Consider the following 21,844-nt stretch of genomic DNA (forward strand, 5'->3'; position numbering starts at 1 on the left):
AAAAGGAATTTAGGAGTATAAGATGAGTTGTTTGGCTGTAGTTAACAAGTGAGGAACTCAAAGTAGTTTAGTACACTCACAATGTAAACCTTTCACATAATGGAAATGAAATCAAGTAATTCAGGAATACTTCCATGTGTGAAAAAACGTTGTCTGCTGTGCCTCTTTATGAACAGAAGCTGTTTTGAGTAAACAATAGTCTTGCAGTGCTGTTTAATTGGGAAAAAGCTGTGGAAACGCTGTCTAGGGGACTCGGCATGTTGGCCAGCTGTAATTGACTTGCCAGTTATTAGACAAGGTGTGCACCTGTTCGAAGCGTTCTTGCTGTTAGAAATAGGTATGGATTCATAACTAGAATAGCTGTCACCTTTCTGAAATAGTAGAACTGTATTTGGCCAATCAAATGTGTAAAAAGTGTAGTAAGTATATATGGAGAAAAAGGATAGCTAAATGAAAAATATAGGAATTAAAGTAGTAAATAATTTTAATTGGGTTAACTGATGATCACACAAAAATGATAAGAAAATAGCCACACATAAGGAACTTTTTGTGTATGCATTCAATATGTTCACTTTTTATGCACTTATACTCTTGCCTCCATATGGGATAAAGTTGTCAGTGAAGTGCACTGTAAGCATTACTTATGTTCTCTGCAGTATCCCATCGGCCTCTATTTGCAACCCCTTTCATTCCTTTTACTGTACTTCTATGCCTATCTTTCTTCCATCTTGCTCTCCACCCTTTCTTAACAATTATTTCATAGTGCAACTGCTAGGTTTTCCTCCTTTACACCTTTCAAACCTCTTTTACTCAATTTTCCCTTCAGCTCTGAATGACCTCATAGGTCCCAGCGCTTGCCCTTTGGCCTATATCTTATATTCCTTCCTTCCTTTTACTCTTGCTGCCTTTCAAATACTGTTTTCATTCCTATCCAGCACTTCCTAATTTTACCTAGTGGAACAATGGATGCAGTACTTGAAAAATCAACTGATGAGAATGAATATAAACTTAAGGATGTTGAAATTATAGAGGTATCAATAGAAAATTTGCATTAAAAAGTTGTGGAGACTCGTAGGAAGATGTGAAGTGGAAAGTCTTCAGGGTTTTCATAAATGATAAGCAATTTGATAAAATCAGAGAAGCAGTTACTGAAGAATTAGCATCAGACAGTAGGAAAAGCCTTTGACTCGGTTACTAATGAAAGGTGCAGTATTTGCACTGCGAGTTCTCAATAGCTCCCAAAAAGATCTTTAAATAAAATAATGATAAACCATCTGGCCCTCTTCTCCATGAATTATTAAAGATACAAAATAAAAATTCAGGAATGTGATCCCATAATAACAAAGCTTTACAATCAGAAGCATTTTTTTAAAAACAAGAGCCAAGAGTTTTGATTCATTAATTATTATCATGAGATATTCCTTTAGATTAGAACTTACTCCCTCCAATGGATTGCATGTGAAATATGTATCTGTTAAAATCTGTACTGTGTTTTTAAAATTATGTATATATTCTTAGAATCATAAGCAGTGGACCATATAAAGTCAGCTTGCAAAGACCTGAATTATAGAGTTTGTACTGACGACTTAAAAACCCTATATCAGGTTTAGGATTGATATAGTATTTTTTAGTAAAACAAGCAAGTTCTCCCTACTTAACAATGATTCATTTTTCACAGAAAAAGTGTATAAAAAGCATTAACTTAATTTTGAAGAAGCTGTTCAATTTATTTATCATATCTAATACTGTATGCGTTATAAGACAAGACCAAAACACAAGCCTTATGAGAGTCGAGAATTTGAATTCGGTGATCCGATTAAACTTAATATTATTAATAATGATGTTAGGTATATGAAAAGCTGTTACAGGCAGTCCCTGCTTATCAGTGGCCATGGACTTTATAAATGAGAAAAAAAATGTTTCAGAGAGATGCAATCTCCAAAGTTAGAAAATAGTGAACTTGTGATGAGAAGGGGAGAGGACCATCAGATTAATTATAATGAAATACCAGGACAAAGATCAGTAGGGGGATACATAAAATCATGGAGAAGGGCATAAATAAAGCCTAGACCACATAGAAAATCAGGTAAAAAAAATATACAAGGCAGAAGATAATGGAGAGGATACATTTCCATGTGTAACTTCATGAAGCAAAAACCTGATGAAAATGTTAATGAGAGCGTTGAAAACAATATGTTTCACCAGTTGTGTCTGACGTCTGACAGGTGATTCAGGCTTGCCATTCAAAATAATCATAGTTAAAGGTAGTTTATAGGGTCCTTGTACGTGGTGTTGGTGGATCAGCCAGTCACAGGTAAGCTAGCCTTATAATAACTATTAGTCCATCCCCAGAGAATTTTAAGGTAAACTAGCCTTATAGTAACTATTAGTCCTTTCCCAGAGAATTTTAAGAGTTAAATGCTGTTGGTCTGGAGGCACCCAGTAAAGAGTGCTGACACTTGAACTTGAAAATATAAGTATAATATGATTGAAATCTTGTCAGGAGTGGGGTTGACATTTTGTTCAACATTATCATGTTTACAAAGGACCCTGGGGTCTTGTCCTTCCAAAACTACTTCATGTTGCAAGTTGGGCAAAAGAGTCTGAAAAATACCTAAATAACAAAGTTATTGTCTGAGTGCTTTTGCATATCTTCCAGAAATGGGTCACCACAATTATGTAAATTATCCAATTGGATGCTAGAGTCACTGTCGTTTTGTAATGGAACCTGAGTTTATCCACTGAGGTGGCTTATAGTAAGCTGAAAATCTAGAAGGGCATGCGAGAGTTGAAAAATCTGGTTTTGATGGCCACATACTGAGTCATCTGACACTCAGTGTTAGAATAACTGAACATCAACATGAACCTCACTTGGCATGGTTCAGTTGCAGTTTTATTAGCAAGACATAGCGCCTCAGTGGCATGGTTGGTATGATGTTGGCGTCCCACCTTGGTGGTCGCGAGTTCGATTCTCGGCCATTTCAATGAGTGAGAGATGTGTATTTCTGGTGAGAGAAGTTCACTCTCGACGTGGTTCGGAAGTCACATAAAGCCGTTGGTCCCGTTGCTGAATAACCACTGGTTCCATACAACGAAAAAATACCATACAAACAAACAAACAAAAAATATTAGCAAGACTTTGACAAGACAAGAGGAAAAACAGAACTATAGCTTTACATCATTGAAATAAGTACTTTAAGCAAGTTGGAATAAAGCATAACTAAGTCATTAAAAGCAGACATGTTCATGAAACATTGGGTTTCGTGATGCCAGTATATTTATTGAGTGATAGAGACCCATATTGAAGAATGGTCAATGTTAGTAAACACAATGTGACTCCTTTAACTGATAAATATCCACTTTCCACATTCTTTCCCATAAAGGAACTGTGAACAACATGTTAGAAACTTTTAAGGGAAGGACATACCAGTAGGAAATAAATTTGCCTGTTAGCAATATTCCAGTTAACCAAAATAGAAAATAACAGGTCCAAATTGTCTTTCACATGATATCTCCAAGTCCTCCTTGGGTGGCTTTGTTGGTATTGCTTTGATATGCAATACATTTTGTTATGTTCCCTGAAGGCATATAAAGAGTTTACCAGTGTATGCTGCCTGGTTTTATACCATTCTTATGTAATGCAGTGTGTTTTTATTGAAATTGTCTGTTGAAAGTTTCATGAATCTCTCTTCGCTTTTTTTTATATGTCTGAAGGTACTTTACTTGTAATATGTAATCTTGTGTTATTATCAACTTTGTTTTCCTTTAGGGAAGTACTTTGAAATGTGCCAGAAAAATCAAAATTAATTTTTATTAGGTTTTGAATATTTTTCCACATTGAAGGTTGATTGATATAGCCTGATAGGTTTCCAGTTTCATGTCTTGTTATAACACTGGAATGCCAATGGTATAATTACCATATTACTTATGCATTACTATTTCTGTTGTATGGCTTGAGTGTATCTTATGGAGCTCGTTGACTTGTTTATGTATAATTTACAGTAATTTATGTAACAGAGTGATGTGATGTGAAAATAAAGTTTCATAATATGTAATGTGATTCTATCTCCCTTGATACTTACAATTATGCAGTCTTCATACTAGTGACCCCTGTTAGTGCTGGTGACATTTCACTACATTTGTCCCAAGTCCAAATTGTTCTCAGGTCAGATAGATTTCACAGAGGCATGACCGTACGGTTCTTGAGCACTAAGAATGGGACAGTGAGCACCATGACTGAGTGGGATAGCTCTCACGCTCCGTGATCCTTGTCTATCAGTCACCATTCCACTCAGCTGGAAGTGGGTACTTGCATCTGTGGTCAAAAGAAAAAGGTCGTTTGGCCGGCAACCTTATCCCAGAAAATCTCCTTGGAAACCTAAAAGTTGTATGCTTGGCATTTCCCCGTCCAAAATATGAAAAACCTTAAGTTGAAAAGGTGTATACTATGAAGTCGGTCAGTTAAACTTGACTTCTACCACAGTGCTATTAAGCAAACCTATCTGGTCACTGTAACCTTAGGAAGTCCCATTGGCATGGGATTCTAATGTACCATATTCCAAGGCACTGAAGCACCTAGTAAAGGGTTGGTTGTGAACCCGTAGAGAGTGGAAAGCCCTCCTAAATGGATAATAAGCCTACTCCTGAGTTTGTTACCACATAAGGTCAGGTCACTCATCATTATTAGGAACTTTTACTGCATTGGTATGAAGTGATGTGACCTAGGAAGTGCCTATGATTTGATTTAGCCCTTAAGGCCAGGCTATTGTAGTCCTACATCATCTTGGGATAGAACCATCCCAGTCAGAGAGAAAATTTCTGACCTTTTGTCCTTCAAAACATGGATAGCCTGTATCACTTAGCATCGGGAACATTGAGCAAGTGAAGGTTTTTTTCGTGTTTGGGTGAGAAACTGTGAAGATAATATGGGATAAACTCAAGAGTATAGATTTTCCCAACCGTTTGATGAAGTTAAGGAGAAAGTACCCTTGTATGAATGTCGGGAATGATTTGTTTTACAGTGCTATGATGCAGTGGCTGGGCCCATTGTGAATTTACTGTTGTGTCCTGTGGGACTTTGCATGTGCATTAATGCACCTGATGCAGTTGGAGACACGCACCGCGGTGGTGTTTCAAAAGTCGTAGTATCTATGGCCTGTTGTGAACTTACCCTTCGTCCTGATACAGACTTGTATGCAATTGAGAGTACACTAGTTGGAGACATGCTGTGGCAGTGTTTCAAAAGTTTGTTAATTGCATTGCAACCAGTGATAAAACTTAAGAAATTGTTTGATTAATCTAAAGTTGAAAGAACTTCCCTTGCTTGTATTGCCAGTGAAATTAGCAAATTGCGGCATTCAAAATGTTTTATGATGTTTTTGTTAACTGAAGTTATGAACTAGATAATGTAGTTTGATGTTCTTGTTAACCCTTAAACGCCGACTGGACGTATTTTACGTCTACATTTGTTGTCTCTCGGGTGCCGACTGGACGTATTTTACGTCGACATACAAAAGTTTTTTAAAAAATTCGCGGAAAAATACTTATAGGCCTACCAGCCTAAAACTTTTGAATCACGCGCCTTGGGGGATGCTGGGAGTTCACGGATAAAGGTGTTTTTTTGTTTACAATCGTTACGCAGGCGCGCAAGCGCGAATTTCTTTCTTGCCGCACTAAAAAGTATCTGTGACACATCTCGGAAATTATTTCGTCACTTTGACATAATTTTTTTACAATTTTAAATTAGCCGTTACATGGAGTATTATATATGAAAATGTGCGCATTTTTATGTAGAACACAACAAAAAAATACTCATGATTGTAGCTTTTATCAGTTTTGAGATATTTTCATGTAAATAACGATGTGCCAAAATTTCAACCTTCAGTCAACTTTGACTCTACCTAAATGGTCGAAAAACGCAATTGTAAGCTAAAACTCTTATATTTTAGTAATATTCAATCATTTACCTTAATTTTGCAACTAATTGGAAGTCTCTAGCACAATATTTCGATTTATGGTGAATTTATGAAAAAAACTTTTGTTTTTCCTTACGTCCGCGCGGTAACTCTTCTGAAAAAAATCATACATGCGATTGTGGTAATGTTTGCACCATTTTAAATTAGCCGTTACATAAAGTTTTAAATATGAAAATGTGCGCAATTTCATGCACAATACAACTAAAAGAAACCCATGGTTGTAGCTTTTATCAATTTTGAAATATTTTCATATAAAAAATGATAAGTGACAAATTTTCAACCTTCGGTCAACTTTGACTCTACCGAAATGGTCGAAAAACGCAATTGTAAGCTAAAACGCTCATATTCTAGTAATATTCAAGCATTTACCTTCATTTTGCAACAAATTGGAAGTCTCTAGCACAATATTTCGATTTATGGTGAATTTATGAAAAAAATAACATTTTCTTTACGTCCGCGCGGTAACTCTTCCGAAAAAATCATACGTGCGATTGTGGTAATGTTTGCACCATTTTAAATTAGCCGTTGCATAAAGTTTTATATATGAAAATGTGCGCAATTTCATGTAGAATACAACTAAAAATAATTGAAGGTTGTAGCTTTTCTCATTTTTGAAATATTTGCATATAAATCACGATAAATAGAAAAAAAACCACGTTCGGTCAACTTTGACTCTACCGAAATGGTCGAAAAACGCAATTGTAAGCTAAAACTCTTACAGTCTAGTAATATTCAGTCATTTATCTTCATCTTGAAACAAATTCGAAGTCTCTAGCACAATATTTAAATTTATGGTGAATTTAAAAAAAAACTTTCCTTCCCTCTGCGCGCGGATTCTCCGCCACAAATCTCCGAAATGTGTATGTCCCATTCTCGGAATATTTGCTCCGTTTCATATTAGGCATTTCATAGAGTTTTATATATGAAAATGTGCGCAATTTCATGCAGAATAAAACGAAAAATATTTGAAAGTTGTAGCTTTTCTTATTTCCGAAATAATTGCATATAAAAAAATATATTTAAAAATAATTCGACATTCGGTCAACTTTAACTCGTCAGATATGGTCGAAAACTGCATTTGTAAGCTAATATTCTTATAGTATAGTAATATTCAATCATTTGTCTTCATTCTGAAAGAAATTGGAAGTCTCTAGGACAATATTTAGATTTATGGTGAATTTTTGAAAAAAATATATGTTTACGTCCGCGCGTTACGAATTCATGCATTATTTTGTGATAATATTTTCTCTGTGTTGCTTTGATCGTTTTACAATGTGTTATATACCAAAATGATCACAATTTAGTGTGCATTACAACGAAAAAAAAGTAACTTGTTACCTTTAACCGTTTTGCGCACAGCGCGATTTAAATACAATTATATATGAAATTTCGTTTTTGCGCTATCATATATCGCATTATTTATATATGATAATGATAATTTTTTTCATTTCTGATGGTTGCATACTAAACTTCAGGCAATGACAAAAAAAGGAGCCAAAAATGAACTCTTAATCTTGAAAACTAAGCGCGCTGTGATTTTTTGAAAAAAATATTTTTTCCGCTTCCGAGCTCACTCTGAAACACCTCCGGCACACGGGAGACATTTTTTTTTTACCGCTTCGGCGTTTAAGGGTTAACTGAAGTCATGAGCTACAAAATGTAACTAACGTCTCGTAATTACCTGGCGCCCTGGGAGAGAAAGCCACTTAATCATTGAAGATCTAAGTGTAATTGTTGCTAACTGCTGTTGCGCTAGAGTTAAAGTAGAAGGCTACTACATATCTTGCTTCGTTGTTTTGAGAGAGCTGGTTAGAGTCGTCGACGCTAACAGTGCTGTTGTGCTAGAGTTTCTCGTTTCAGTGTTTGAAAGAGCTCTAGCGCTCCCCAAAGGATTGTGTTTAATGCCTCAAAGTCAAAGGGAGAAAGCTCTTTGAGTGATGGGTGTGTTCAACCGCAATTCAATAGTTTCTGTACGGTTTGCTGTTGAAAGAGTAAAATTCCTATTCCTTGGTTTCAGACTTACCTACCATGTCATCTTTAATCTAAAAGATACCCAGTATGCTCGATTCCTGTCATACAAGGCGCCATTACAGGCGGCTACCTTTGCTTGCAGGGTCGTGGTATTCAAGATCTCCATAGGTTCGTCTCCTGTAACAAGCCCTTCAGACATACTTTCGGGGAACTGGGGAGAAAGAATTGGTCAACTCGTTCTAATCAACAATTACGTTGCCTGCTTTGTTGCTAAGAGAGGAATTAGAAATTTGTCATTAATGGTCCCTCTAGTAAGGCATATTGGGAAACTGCTTATGTCAGGGGGATAAGTAAGAAACTAACCTGTTTGCTAGAAATTTGAAGAGTTTAAGAGTCAATACAGGTGTAATCAGGAGCAATAGTAAGGTCACTATAACTTAGATGAATATCCAGAAGGAGGCTAATAATAAGTGTATAGCCAACAGGGTAGGGTAGGCTAACAATATTCTCCAGAAGTTTGGAATAGTGCTGAAGTATGTGTCGATGAGATGGAATCCAGACGATATTTTGTCATGAGTGAATAGTTTGAGAGAGCTGACAGCCAGCCAGTGGTGTTACTGAGGATCGCTGTTTCTTTATTGTGAAAGTCCTGCCAATCCACTGCTGAGTCTTGGCGAAGTATTGGGGAGATGCTAACACACAATTCGTTGCCACCGTCTGTGAGGTACATGAAGAAATTGCCACCGCTGAACCCAGTGAACTCTGGCCTATAATGGAAAGACTTATTAATGCACTTGAAGAGTGTCACTAGCATTCTGTAGAACACCCTGTTATGTTAGTCTTGTGAACATTGTTACAGTCCTGTGTGAACCATCTGTTTACGCTCATTAAGTGTGCCACCTGAGTTATTAGCTACTGGGAAGAATGGTTTCAGTATACTCCATAGATGATGGCGTCACATGCTCAGTCAATGAGGCCAACGAACTAGAAAGTATTGATACTTGAGAGAATGATGAACTCGTACAGAGTGACATGAACAGTCAAGTGAACATGCTGAACAGTAAGACTGGTAGAAGTGAGCAAGCGAGACTGAGAGAAGGGTATCGATAGCCCGAGACTGAGAATGCTTGAATGGGTTAAGAATGGTGGTGTGTAGTGTAAAACCCAAAGACAAGACTTTGTGGAGTATGAGGCAATGTAGAGGAGGTTTGAAGGGTTAGGAAATGAGCGTTATTAGTATTTTTGCTTTGTGCTGCAGAGACACTTTGCACAAGCGTATATTTGTTATGTGGTGTCACGTAAACCCTTTGTATGACATGAGTTAGGTGTCAGTGAGTTTTTAAGGGTGATTGCTCGTATCTTTAGATTGTGTATCATGTGTCGTGAGCTGCATTCAATGGTGGCACAACAGTTGAGCATAGGCCACAGCAGACAACAGACTTGTGACCCACCTGTCTAAACCTTCGTATTGCTTTCTTGGGTGCCCAGATTTTCTAGTGTGGAGAATGTCACGAGAAATCAGGATTTGTTTTTCCCGACAATCTTTCCCAATGCTCAGGATTTGCAAGCAGAAGTGGGAAGCAGGCAGCAGAGTTTATGGTTATTAGTCAATGCAGAATCTTTAAGAAGCAATTTGAAGTAATGTGGAACCATGCAAAACTCTCCTCTGCCTCTTTCTCTCAGAGGCACCAACAAAGGTAGACTTGTGTAATCATTCTCTCACAGCCAAGACCTGGTTTTGTTGTAAAGAGTCCATGAAGTGTTCACCTCTAATCCCTTTGTATTTTTGCTGGCGGAGGTTTGGCTTAGTTGACTTTCAGTCAAAATTTAGTCTGATGATTCAGAAGCAAGATTCATATGAAACTCTTAACTTTGTGAGGCCGATGTCGAGAGATTTTCAAGGTCTTTTGTGAGATTTTTTCATTGTCTTTCTGTACATTGCTAGGGCCTCATGGTACCATTGTTCCAGAGTTGATTGCAGTTGTCAGTTGCCAGTTGGCGCAAGTCTGCCTTTCAGTTCATGTAATTGTTAAATTTGAAGAGTTTAGTTTTATAATAAAGGTGTAAAAACCCATTCTGATCTTGCTGGACCTTCGCATAGATGTTTGTTGAGTTAGCCCTTAAAGCCAGGCTATAGTAGTCCTACATCATCTTGGAACAGAACCATCCCAGTCGTAGGGGAAATATTCCAACATGCAGTACCATTTTATATGCACACACAGTGATACAAATATGAGACACGTGCGCACACGTATTATATTTCCACGGTCACAAACAAATAATAATGAATATATCTAAAAGTGCCAAAAAAAAAAAAAAAAAAATGGGGAGAAAGTAAAAGAGAGGGATGTTGACAACAGTAGATTTGAACAAGCTCATGGTGAATTGGCAGTAGTAATTTGTAATGTTACAATTGCAATATTTTTCGTCCTTAGAATCAATATAGGTTAAAGAAATCTGTTTGTGAGAATAACTCACACCATTCTTTAATAAATATTGATTCTATAGATGACAAAAACTCTTGTAATTCTAGGTATGTGGGACATAAAATTTCAAGCCTTATTCCGGCCTGGTACTGAAAACTTTAAAGCACTATAACTCAAAACTACTTTTTTGAATTCAAATATTTGCCAAAATTATAAAAAATAGCAGGAGCTTCTTGAAAATGATGTGAGTGCTTATCAGATGTGCCTTTCTCGGGTAAAAATTTTTTATAACATGAAAAAGCAGTGCTAGAAGGAATTTCATAAAGAAAAAGCTATTTTCGTGATTTCACCTTCAATATACTTTTATGACATATATCTTTATCTATCTGATTCTAGGAAAAACGAAATTGCACATTGTTTGTATGCTATCTGAACTGCAATAAATTTATGATGGCATACAACGGACGGAGGAATGGATAGCTATATTGCATTCTTAAGCTGGGCTCACAACGGCAATTCGAACCCACAACTGTCGTAATGGCTTGTTTTGCGTAAGTTGTCGGCAGTCGTTGGCCTTGGTTAAAAAAAAAGAGAGAGAGAGAGAAATCAGCTGATTACAATAGTAGGTGGGTGATGGGAATTTGGCAACTCATTCCCGGTCCAGGCGCTGATAGAGACACAAGATGGACAAACAGCGAGTTTTGAAGACCCAGCAATATCTGGACTTGATATGAGACAATTTAAATGATCATGAATTAGCACTGGCCATGCTAGATCATTACTATGCCCTGTTGATGTTAAAAGTAATGAAAATACTGCAGGAACGAAAGCGCGAGAAGCAAAAAGAAAAATGCATGAGATGCTGGATGTGGCTCTACTTAAAAAGACGAGAGGAGAAAGGTTGCTACGAAAACTTGAGAGAATTGGCAATTGAACTCCATGCCTGTACCGGAACTTTACCAGGAGTACAGAGGAGCTTTTCAAAGAAATTGTTGAATGGGTCTCGCCCTTTGATGAGATCATACCCTGCACGAAATCTGAAGGTACATGAGCGCATCTTTGATTACCGACTGAGCAGGTTAAGTTCTACAGTGGAGAGTGCCTTTGGCATACTAGCAAACAAGTAGATAATGTTAATTATTACACTGTTTATTTGGTCTGCTTGTTTACAAGCATATTAATATGAAACATTTTGTATACCATTTCTTTTCTACAGAAATGATACGTATTTAATATGAAATACCTTTTGTATACCATCCAATGATTATATTTATATCAATATTTTCCATTTGTTTCCCACAGATTCAGTGTGTTTCAAACCCCCATTCATCTTCGGCATGACTGTATCGAGTCTGTGGTATTGACCGCGTGTGTGTTGCACAACTTAATTTTAACAAGACATCGTAATGCCACAGATGAGGCAGATCAGGAAGACTCTGTAACACATAAGGCCTGTGATGGCAATTGCTTCCTATCAAAGAAAGATAAAGGAAAGGAGAACGCATTTTCGAGAAGTTCGGCAGCAAGGAGGCTTTCGCACCCGTGTTGGAGGCGCCTGTTCTCGCGGCTGTTCTGGAATCGTCGGGCGTGTTGTGGAGCGCAACACGCGCCAATGTGTCGGGAGAAATGCAGCGATTTCTGATGCAATACCTCGTCTAGATTCATCTAAGAACTTCCGGAAACCTCGGGAGTCTGTGATGCTCGCCGTAGGCTCCGCCCCCAGAGTGCTGTATAAATACGACGGTCGTAGCAACAGCAGCAGAGATCGTAAAAGAGAGACACCAGTTAGTCACAGAGAGATATCTTCAGTAAGAGCCACAGATCAGATTATCAGTGAGAGATCAACAGCAGCAGAGATCATCCGTGAGAGATAAGAGAGAAAGGGACCGACGAAGGATCAGAAGAAGAGTTGGTTGGATACTGTTCTAGTCGTCTTCAGGAGTGGACGACCGTGTTATCTCAACGTCGAGCAGACTTCAGAGAAGAAAAGGCCCTGCTAGAGGTTTTGAGGAGTTCCTGCCTTACAAGTAGACTATTTTCTGCAATACGGAGTCAAGAGGACATCTGCAATCACCGTTTTCCTTTTATGAAGCCATCGCTTCGAATTGCCAAATTGACTAGCAAGTATTTGAATTGCCTCGCTGTTCCCCCAGTTCATGCAGTGTAACATTCTATCTTTTTATGTAAATAGGAGATACCATTCTGCATTTACCTATGTTAGTAAGCTTGTAAATATAACTTTGTTGTGTTAGTGTTTCTCTCTATATTCGTATCCCCAGTTTCAACTGTTGGTGTTGAAATATTTTTTTTTTTATTTATTTCATATCGAACCTGAAGTGGACCTCTCTCAGAGGCCGTAACAAGGCCATACCTGGTCATTGGAGTGTGACGAAGATTTACCAGGCCTGACTAGTACCCTAAGTTGTCCGAGAGGAACCACGGTTAGCAAGGCTCCATTAGATCAACTTTGTGATTATTTTAACTCCCCCGTAGTCTCCGTTGATTGGCAAGATTCAGTGACATACAAGAAGAACGCAATAGAACATTCCTGTAAATACTTTATAACATTAAATTGAAATAACTTGGTAAATATCAGAATAAAATTTGAAATTATAAAATATTTATATTATTACCCAACACATTTGTTTGTGAGTTGCATTCAGTGTCATATTTATTTATATATGACTTTCTCAAAATATATCGAGAACACTGAAAATCTAAAATGCCATTTTTACTTCAGAACATTCTAATAAATTATGTTGATCGCAATTAAGCCACTGACTTATATTTTCTTAAGAAAAAATCCTGTGAAAAGTCCTGAATAAATGTCAGAAATATTTATATTGTTACTATATATATTTCATTTAAGTTTTTTTTTTATTCATGTATATGAGAGATTCAGCACCAAGAGTATATGAAAATACTGAAAATCATTAATCCAGATCAAAACAAAAATAAAGCCTACTTTGTCTACTAAAGTCTACCTTGGAACTTGGTTGAGGGGCTGCTAAGTACATCACGTAAATCGTAATGGACCCTGTATATCGAAATTGCTACTTACGTCTGCTGTAATCACATTACGTCAAGGCATGACATGGAGACTTGACAGTGGTCTTTGCTTGAACATGACTACTAAAGGTAGGGTCAAACACTGGAGACTTCACACCGCGCATGTTGTAATGGCTCGGTTCGCCGTCAGTTGGGGGTCTCAGGCTACAAAAAAAGAAGAAAAAAAAAGGCTGATTGTGACCTCAGCACAACGTACACAATGTACAATTGTGACAACCATGCGTACGTCAGGGTGAACCATGGGCTGAATTCAAGGACTTTGGAATTTCCCACACTTGAAGCAGTAGACGGGAAACATCAGAATCAAGAACCCAACCTCATTATTCCTATTCTATAATTCTACTTGCAGTTGAGGATGCAGAATACATGTTCATGCATGTCGATGTTGGTGCCATAGGGTCCGAGTCTGATGCTTGTGTGTTTGCAAAGACACAGCTCTGCCAAATGCTTGGTGGAAATGAAGCTAATCTACCTGCCCCTGAAAAATTGCCAAACGAAAGTGAAGACTAACCCCCAGTGGCCTATTTCTATTTGACATGACGCCTTCTCTCTGAAAAAGTATGTGATGAAGCCATACCCTGCACAAAATCTAACAGTACAGGAGTGCATCTTTCATTACCGGCTGAGCAGGGCAAGACAATACAGTGGAGAATGCCTTTGGCATACTAGGAAGTTTTAACAAGAAATCCTAGTGCCACTACTGATGCAGATCGAGAAGACTCGGTAACACACGTCAGATCTGGAGATCTGACGAAATGTTACCAAACCTAACTTCCCCAAACTACCCGGGAACATCCCTGACTGACAGGACTCAACAGGATCACCTTTGTGAGTATGTAAACTCCCCTACAGGCTCTGTTCGTTGGCAAAATTCAATGGTATCATTAAAGAAAACAGCAATAGAAAATGCTTGTACATAATATGTAAAATTAAATCTCAATAACTGTCAATAGCCACATATTTCTCTATACATAACACACTCAAAGTATACTAAGAATACTGGAACTCCAAATTGCAAGTTTTAATGGAAATAGAAAGTGCCTTTTCATTAATTATACCTCAAAACAGTAACTTGTATAGATTGCAATGAAGTCACTGACTTACATAGTTTCTAAAGAAATACTCGGCCCATTCCTTTATAAGAATTGGACTCAGCATTCAGTAGAAATAATCTGAATAGTTGAATATTAACGGCTCCAAGGCATCTGCCCCTGTTGCTTTTATTTGTTATTTGTGTTCATCTTACGTTTGAAGATAAAACTCATGTTCTGAAAACTTTATCTGATGTTCAACATTTACGACCAGATGAGATAATATTAAGCACAGATTAAGTCAGGAAAACCGAAACGGTTTCCTTTCACTCGATATCTTCCACGAATGGCTCATTAATATGTAATTCCGACGTATTAGTGAACATAACTGGTAGGTCAATATAACTGGTAGGCGAGATATCTCTGACCACTGTCGACTTTTCCATACTCACTGTACAACCAAACATCTTCAGTATCTCGCACTCCCCCTAGGCCCTAGATTGTATGGTTGGAGAGGATAGTGGGGAAGCATATACCGGCCGCTGGGACTGTCTCCTTCGGGACCATGATGATTCAAGAGTTTGGCAGGCTATAGACTGGAAGGGGAAATTTCGGGTAGAAAATAAAATTGATGGGGGTCCCACAGATGAGGAATTCAAAGAATATTTCGAAAATGTATTAAATACTAAAGAAAACAGTCTAGTTGATGAAAATATACAGTCATTTGTAAATGTCCCTATCCTAGATGATCAAATAACAGTCGAAGTAGTCCAGTCCCAGATCAATAAAATTAAGCCTGATAAGGCTTGTGGTCCGGATGGGGTCTCCCTGGTGTTTTAGGTGATGCAGTAGAATGCGTTGACACTCCGCTGCTTTGTTAACGCCCTTTTCCTGCGTGCATCTTATCCTAGTTTGTGGTCTTTGGCCAAAGTCTTTACGATTTTTAAGAAAGGCAACAGACAGGAACCCAAGAATTATAGAGGTATCACAGTTATTAACTGTTTAGCAAAGTTGCATGAAATATTGATTCTTTGTTCACGACTTGAAACATGGTTTAAGCCTTTTTAACAAGAGAGGGAACACGGCTGAGGGGCGCAAGAGAGGGGACGTGGTTGCATGGAGCATATTGTGGCTTTGCGATTGTTGACGGACATGGCTAGGAGAAAGGGGAACAAACTCTTTGTCGTATTTGTTGATTTTAGTCAGGCTTATGATCTGGTACCAAGAGGAATGCTATTCAAGGTTCTGAAACGCTTAGGTTGTGGAGCTGTTATGTTGGCAGCCTTGATAGCTATTTATAGAGTAACAAACAGCATAATTGGTACTGCAATCATAACGACTACTGTGGGAGTTCGTCAGGGAAGTTCTACCTCGTGTCTTCTTTTTGTTTTATACATTAATGATCTTATTAAGCTTATTAAGAATAATTGCAATCCTGATGGGTTTTTATCGTGGCTCCATTTATTAGTGTTAATGGATGATACAGTTCTCCTTGCAACTACCAGGGAAGGTATCATCCATAAGATAGCAATATTGAAGCAATATTGTCACACTTATGGGATGAAAATTAATGCAGGGAAAACCAAGTTTTTTGTTATTAGTGGAACAGCACAAGACGGTAGGTCAATTGAAATCGATGGTCTTACAGTAGAATCCTGCTCGCAATATATATATTTGGGATCGATCTTTAGTGCAGATGGCCCTGTGTCTTTCTCTATTGCGGCTCATGCTTGATCCAGGATGCCATATATCATAAATTTGTTTCATTTTTGAATAAAAATAATGATATACCTTTTATTGTTAAAAAAAAGAGTATTTGATGCTGCTTTAATGTCAGCTGTCCTGTATGGGTGTGAGTCGTGGCTGAATGCGGACTTGAATCCAGTAGTGAAGTTGTATAACTGGGGATTAAAACTATTGCTTGGCGTTAGAAAGACAACATGTAAAGAATTATGTTATATTGAATCGGGGTACCCGCCATTACGAGATCTTGTTCGTAGCAAACAGAGAAAGTTTTTTAGTAGGATGTGGAGAGCGAGGTCTTCGTTGGAGGATGACCCTTTGATATTTTCAATTAAGACCGTATTAGGAGCCAGGTACAACACCAAGACTTACATAGAAGGACTGATTAATGATAGTAGAGATGATGTAAAAATCGCAATGGAAACACTCAGACGTAACATCGTTAATTCTGACTCCTCAAGAAAAGTTACATATAGAGAAATTAATCCAGACCTCTTAGTTCATGACATCTATTCTGTTAGGAATAATGTTTCTGAATCAGATAGAGTCTCATTTACTAGGTTCAATTGCATCTCACTCTCTGGCCGTGGACGTAGGTAGGTGGGGTAGGAGGGGGAGAGGCCGTCTGCCTTTGGAGGAGCCGTTGTGTACCTGTGGAGCCATTCAAACAGAAGTACATGTAACACAAATATGCTCAAGGACACAACATAGAAATACCTATAATTTATCTAACATGAGGGATATATTTTCAAATCAGCGAACCCTGGCAGAGCAATGTAAGATTATTAGCTTAATCCTTTATGAGTATTTATGAATATTTGTGAGGTGAAAAAAAATAAGAATAAAAATATCTTTTTGGAGTATGATTTTTGTATATAAATGTCAAATTTTGTCCTTAATTTTGTTTGCCATATGATAACTCTTAGTTTTTGTTTTTATTGTTGTATAAGATAGAAACCTGTTACTCTTACTTTTGTGTATATAATATTTTGTATTGCCAAGTGTAGTGTTTTGCCTTTTGTTGGACCAAATGTAGATAATTACTGTAAATATGAGCTATGTATAATTGTTGTGGTCAATAAAGTATCTATCTATCTGTATCTCATATCAGCACCAGATGGCAAACAGATGAGAGAGAGAGAGAGAGAGAGAGATGCGGCAATTAGGATACAGCTTAGCTATCTATTTATCTAATCTACCGCCGCATCGGAAAGCTTTTTATGTCCATTTACATGCACTTGTCCGGTTTTGGCCCTGCAGTTGCCTATCTAACCAGATAACACATCTCTAAGTGGCCATCAGTGGCGGCCCGTTTAGTCTTGATTAGAATCCACCTGGGGAACTTGCGCTTGCGGGAGCCAGGCGCTTCTCCTTCGAGGCTGAAACTGTGCCATTGTTTTGAACGTACTGAGAAAAAGTCACTGGTAATGTTGCAAAGCTAAAACTTCTTCAGCAACTGATTTCACGTTTGGGAGATTTGTCTTACTGATTATGCGTTACAAGTGTCCTGTTTGAAATAAATAAATGCAATTAGAAAATTATCCTTGTTCGGCAGCACCCTGGAAGTGCAGTGGATATTCAGTTTAGAGACGATACTTGAATGTTCAAGTGGAGTTTTTATGTAGATAAATTAAGACGCTATCTCTTGCAATTCTTAATGGATATATATATATATATATATATATATATATATATATATATATATATACATACATATATATATATATATATATATATATATATATATATATATATATATATATATATATATATATATATATATATATAAATATATTAATGTGTTGAGATCATGATAAGGCATTTGAAAGGTTCCGTCGATTCAAGAGCCAAAGGTTTTAAAACGTAAGTCGGTGAGAAAGACAAGTGAGGTGAAGAGTGGGGCCTCTTGTCGAAGTGAGCGATACGGTTAACTCTTACAGTTATATTAGTTTTCAATAGAGCACAATTTCCGATGAAATGATAAGAAAATTTGACTCGTTTGCAGAAAAGAAAGAAAATCAGGGTAGAATAAATAACTATACTAATGATTATTCGTATTAACGTTATTGCTGTTCATCCTTTTGATTGAATGTGTCTTTATCGCCGTTATTACGGAAAAGGGAAGTAGCACGTGGAGTTGTCTCGTATAGAAGATAAAGGTCCTGCAGTGCTAAACAAACGATCCGAAAGAACTGGCATGCATAGTACTATCTCCTCAGTTGATCAAGAAAGCGATACGGGTTCGATTCTCGGCCATTCCATTGAGGAGCGAGAGATGTGTACTTCTGGTGACAGAAGTTCACTCTCGACGTGGTTCGGAAGTCACGTAAAGCCGTTGGTCCCGTTGCTGAATAACCACCGTTCCATGCAACGTAAAAGCACCCTACAAACAAACAAGAAAGCGATACAAACAACACCGAGTTCACTGGCTGCATCGGGAGATAGTGGTCTTCAAGTGTTGTGAAATGGAAAGCTTGGAGTCGAAATATTCAGTGCCATTAATACACAATGTTTCCCATGCAAGGGAATCACGGTGTAGGCCTTGGTATGAGATTAGCTGATGAAAACGGTTATGTTTCGTGTACTCGGGTTCTGTGCTCTTAATTCAAATGTGATTTTTTTCGTATGTCATCAAATACAATCTCTGACCCTCTTGAGGTTGTAAGGAAACTTTCTAGCGGCGATTGACAGAAGCCTATGAAACCATTCAAAGAAGGGGAAAATGACATAATCAGTTGCAGCACAACACGAAAGGAGCCACGCGAGACGAGATTTACATATCAAGCTGACTGCAATAAAAGGGTGGCTAATTTGAGTCCTGATAAAAGCATTTATTATTATGCAATAAAATATCGCACCTCGAGCAAGCCTTCTACTTCCCCTACGGCCAATACTCGTTACTGCTATAGCATACAAATATGATCTTGGCAGTGACATCACCCACTTCGCTTTGTTGTTAACTTTGACAAATCAACGAGACAAATATTTGTGCAGCCGTAGACCAGGAGTTTATTATCCTGAAGGATTTCATACTAATGAATAGTATATACATGTACAAATACACACACACACACAAAACCGAAACCTCAGGTTAAACTCCAACAGCCTTTTATTTTATTGATTGACAACAAGTAGTAGCAATTTCAAATTGCCAACACTTGAGTGCAGCTTCTCATGAATCTCAGATTTCCTCTGAAATCCTTATACTTTACATCGATCGAGATAGTTTCCATAATAACGAATCGCCAAATCAACGCCCACCAAATGTTCGCTCCAAGTTGCATCAAAATCCCTTCTTTCTTTCTCGAGGCCTTCCGTAAAAACAGACACAATGGTGAATAATAAAGTCAAACCCGGTAAATTTCATTGGCACAAGTAAAGACAAAGGCTTAATTGCCTTATCTGAATTCCAGGGGCTCAATCTGAGACTTAACACGAAAACCCAGAGATCCAACTTTAATAGAGATGAAAACTACTGGTAGCCTCTCGCACAGAAGCTCAGGGTGAAACTGTGGATTGAAGAACTGCGGTAACATTTGTGCAGAAATACTTGTACATTGGGTAACCAAGAAAAATGACAAACTGCAAAATATGGGGAAAAAATTCCAAGGATAAATATTACATTTAAAGTGCCATAACCTATCACGGTATATCAAAAGGGAATTTACACAGAGAAGAACTTGGTGAATGTACTGCGTTCTACTGTATGTAAGGGAACACGCTGGAAATAAAAGTGGACGGAAAATAAAGAAAAACTCGCCTGTAATTGCAGGAATGGAGAAATGGTAAATAGCTGTTCTGTATTTTGATACTTTGTGCAAAAGCAAATTCTCGAGAAATGCAAAAACCGCCTAGAGCAAATAACAGGAAATCAGATAAATTCCACTGAAATATGGATAGAAAGACGTTCTCAAAGTGTTTGGAATTTGAAATGAGCAAACTTGTAGTTGACATGTAGCTACATGGACAATCGGAGGGATTTATCTTCACGGAATCAGGGAATGTGAAAAAACCTTTCGGGTGCCCATCAAGTGCCTGAGAGTGAGGGAGGCCACGTGGAGGAGGCAAGCAATAAACATTCGAGATCTATCAGGTTCCTGAACCGGGTCTCCAGGCCTAAGCCGCTGAGGTTGATAACTTTTTATTGAGGAATGATAACGGATACTAGATCCTGGCTTTAGCCCACAGTAATGCTTCCTTTATGATGACTGACGTCACAGTGACGAGGGTCATCGACACCGAACACAAAATAAGGCAACGGTGTCTAAACTGATGGTGGTGGAATTCTCATAATGTCCAATGATCTCTTTGTCTGATGAGAGTTAATTATCTCGTTAGATTACGTTTACGTCATTTAATAAGGCTCTCGCTCCTCAGAGCAGCCCATAAGAACTTTTTTAAATACATTTCTTAATGAAGTTCTTTTTGAGAAGAGTTGCAGCAGTTTGATTGGCGCACCGTTGGCAAGAGCGCTTCCTCTGTCACTTCCACTCACTGTGGTTTACTGAACTTGCATGAATATCTGTTGGGTAATTCGTTTTAATTTTATGACAGATTCTCATTTTTTATTCATGGAAGACCAATCATCAAATCTTCATCGCTGTCCACCGAAGGTTATTTCTGTCTTTCTTTGTTGAACTCCCAGAAAAAATGCAAAATAAATAACAGCTCATATTGAAGGAAAAACTGACCACATCGTTACTACGCATTATGAGGTCAGTTGAATCTTCCAAGGTGTCACAGGAGAAGCCAACAGTGTGACTGAAACTTGACGGACACTTTCGTTCTTTTCTAATAATTTTAGATATGGGGAAGAACAGACGTTAATACAAAGCAGGGTAGCCATCGTTTCCGTTGAAAAGTTTCAAATGTCTTCTTGAAAAGCCAAGTTATCAGTTTCATTCAGGAAATGAATATGGCAAGAATCTTAAAGCACTGTTTTAATGCAAAAACTGAGTGGAGTGTCCATATGCAAGGACAAAGTGGCATTTCAACCGAACGGAAGAGAACAGGTGCCAAAGCTGGAATACTGAGGGCGCCGTCTGCCTGGCAGTGCAAAAGACGGAGAAATGAGGGAGGGAAACGGTAGGAAACAATAGGGCTAATAAAGACGACATAATCCAGAAAGACGTTTCATGTTTTGTCAGTAATGTCTCAAAAGTAACTACGCCAAATTTACATAAATGCTAAAACACCCTATCGCTGTGCCAGGTGGTTACTAAGTCACTTCAACTTTTTGCTTGGAATTGAATGGCGGGTAATTAAATAGATTTATCTGCCCTAAGAGCTTATCAGAAATATTGTTTAAAAGAATATATAAGTGGCTGAGGGATCCATGTCTTATCTAAATCACCTCGTAAGCTGCTAGCTTTAGGTACGAAATAAGATTTAAACCATTTATGAAATCTTGATATCTTTTCATTAGGAGAAAAAACAGACTGGCTTCTCTCTCTCTGCGTCACTGCGCTTCGAATGTGCGTCCCTTTGCAAGTGTTCTCTGAAGACTTATTTGTGGTGTTCCTCTATATTGTGACTGATCTGTAAAGAATCGGAAATGTAGTGGCTCTATCGTCAAGTTGGCTTTTAAACGGATAAGTTGTTTGATCCTCGATGGTGGCAAACATATTGA

The 21,844-nt window shown here is 37.9% G+C and overlaps 2 protein-coding genes across 3 annotated transcripts in view; one reads left to right on the forward strand and one right to left on the reverse strand.

Annotated features, from left to right (window-relative positions):
- Positions 1 to 11,429, reverse strand: part of LOC135213886 (uncharacterized) — a 59,551-nt gene extending 48,122 nt beyond the window's left edge. Inside the window, exon 1 of the mRNA XM_064247984.1 lies at positions 11,398 to 11,429. Coding sequence (XP_064104054.1) covers positions 11,398 to 11,429 — 32 coding nt within the window. The remainder of the gene's footprint in view (positions 1 to 11,397) is intronic.
- A 6,070-nt stretch (positions 11,430 to 17,499) lies between these two features.
- Positions 17,500 to 21,844, forward strand: part of LOC135213658 (uncharacterized) — a 42,603-nt gene continuing 38,258 nt past the window's right edge. The window contains exon 1 of one of the 2 annotated variants that reach the window (XM_064247716.1): positions 17,500 to 17,639. The gene's annotated coding sequence lies outside the window, so the exon portion shown is untranslated. The remainder of the gene's footprint in view (positions 17,640 to 21,844) is intronic. The other variant, XM_064247715.1, reaches the window with a different exon arrangement.

The sequence above is a fragment of the Macrobrachium nipponense genome, chromosome 43 (assembly GCF_015104395.2).
Source record: "Macrobrachium nipponense isolate FS-2020 chromosome 43, ASM1510439v2, whole genome shotgun sequence".
Classification (NCBI taxonomy): Eukaryota; Metazoa; Arthropoda; class Malacostraca; order Decapoda; family Palaemonidae; genus Macrobrachium; species Macrobrachium nipponense.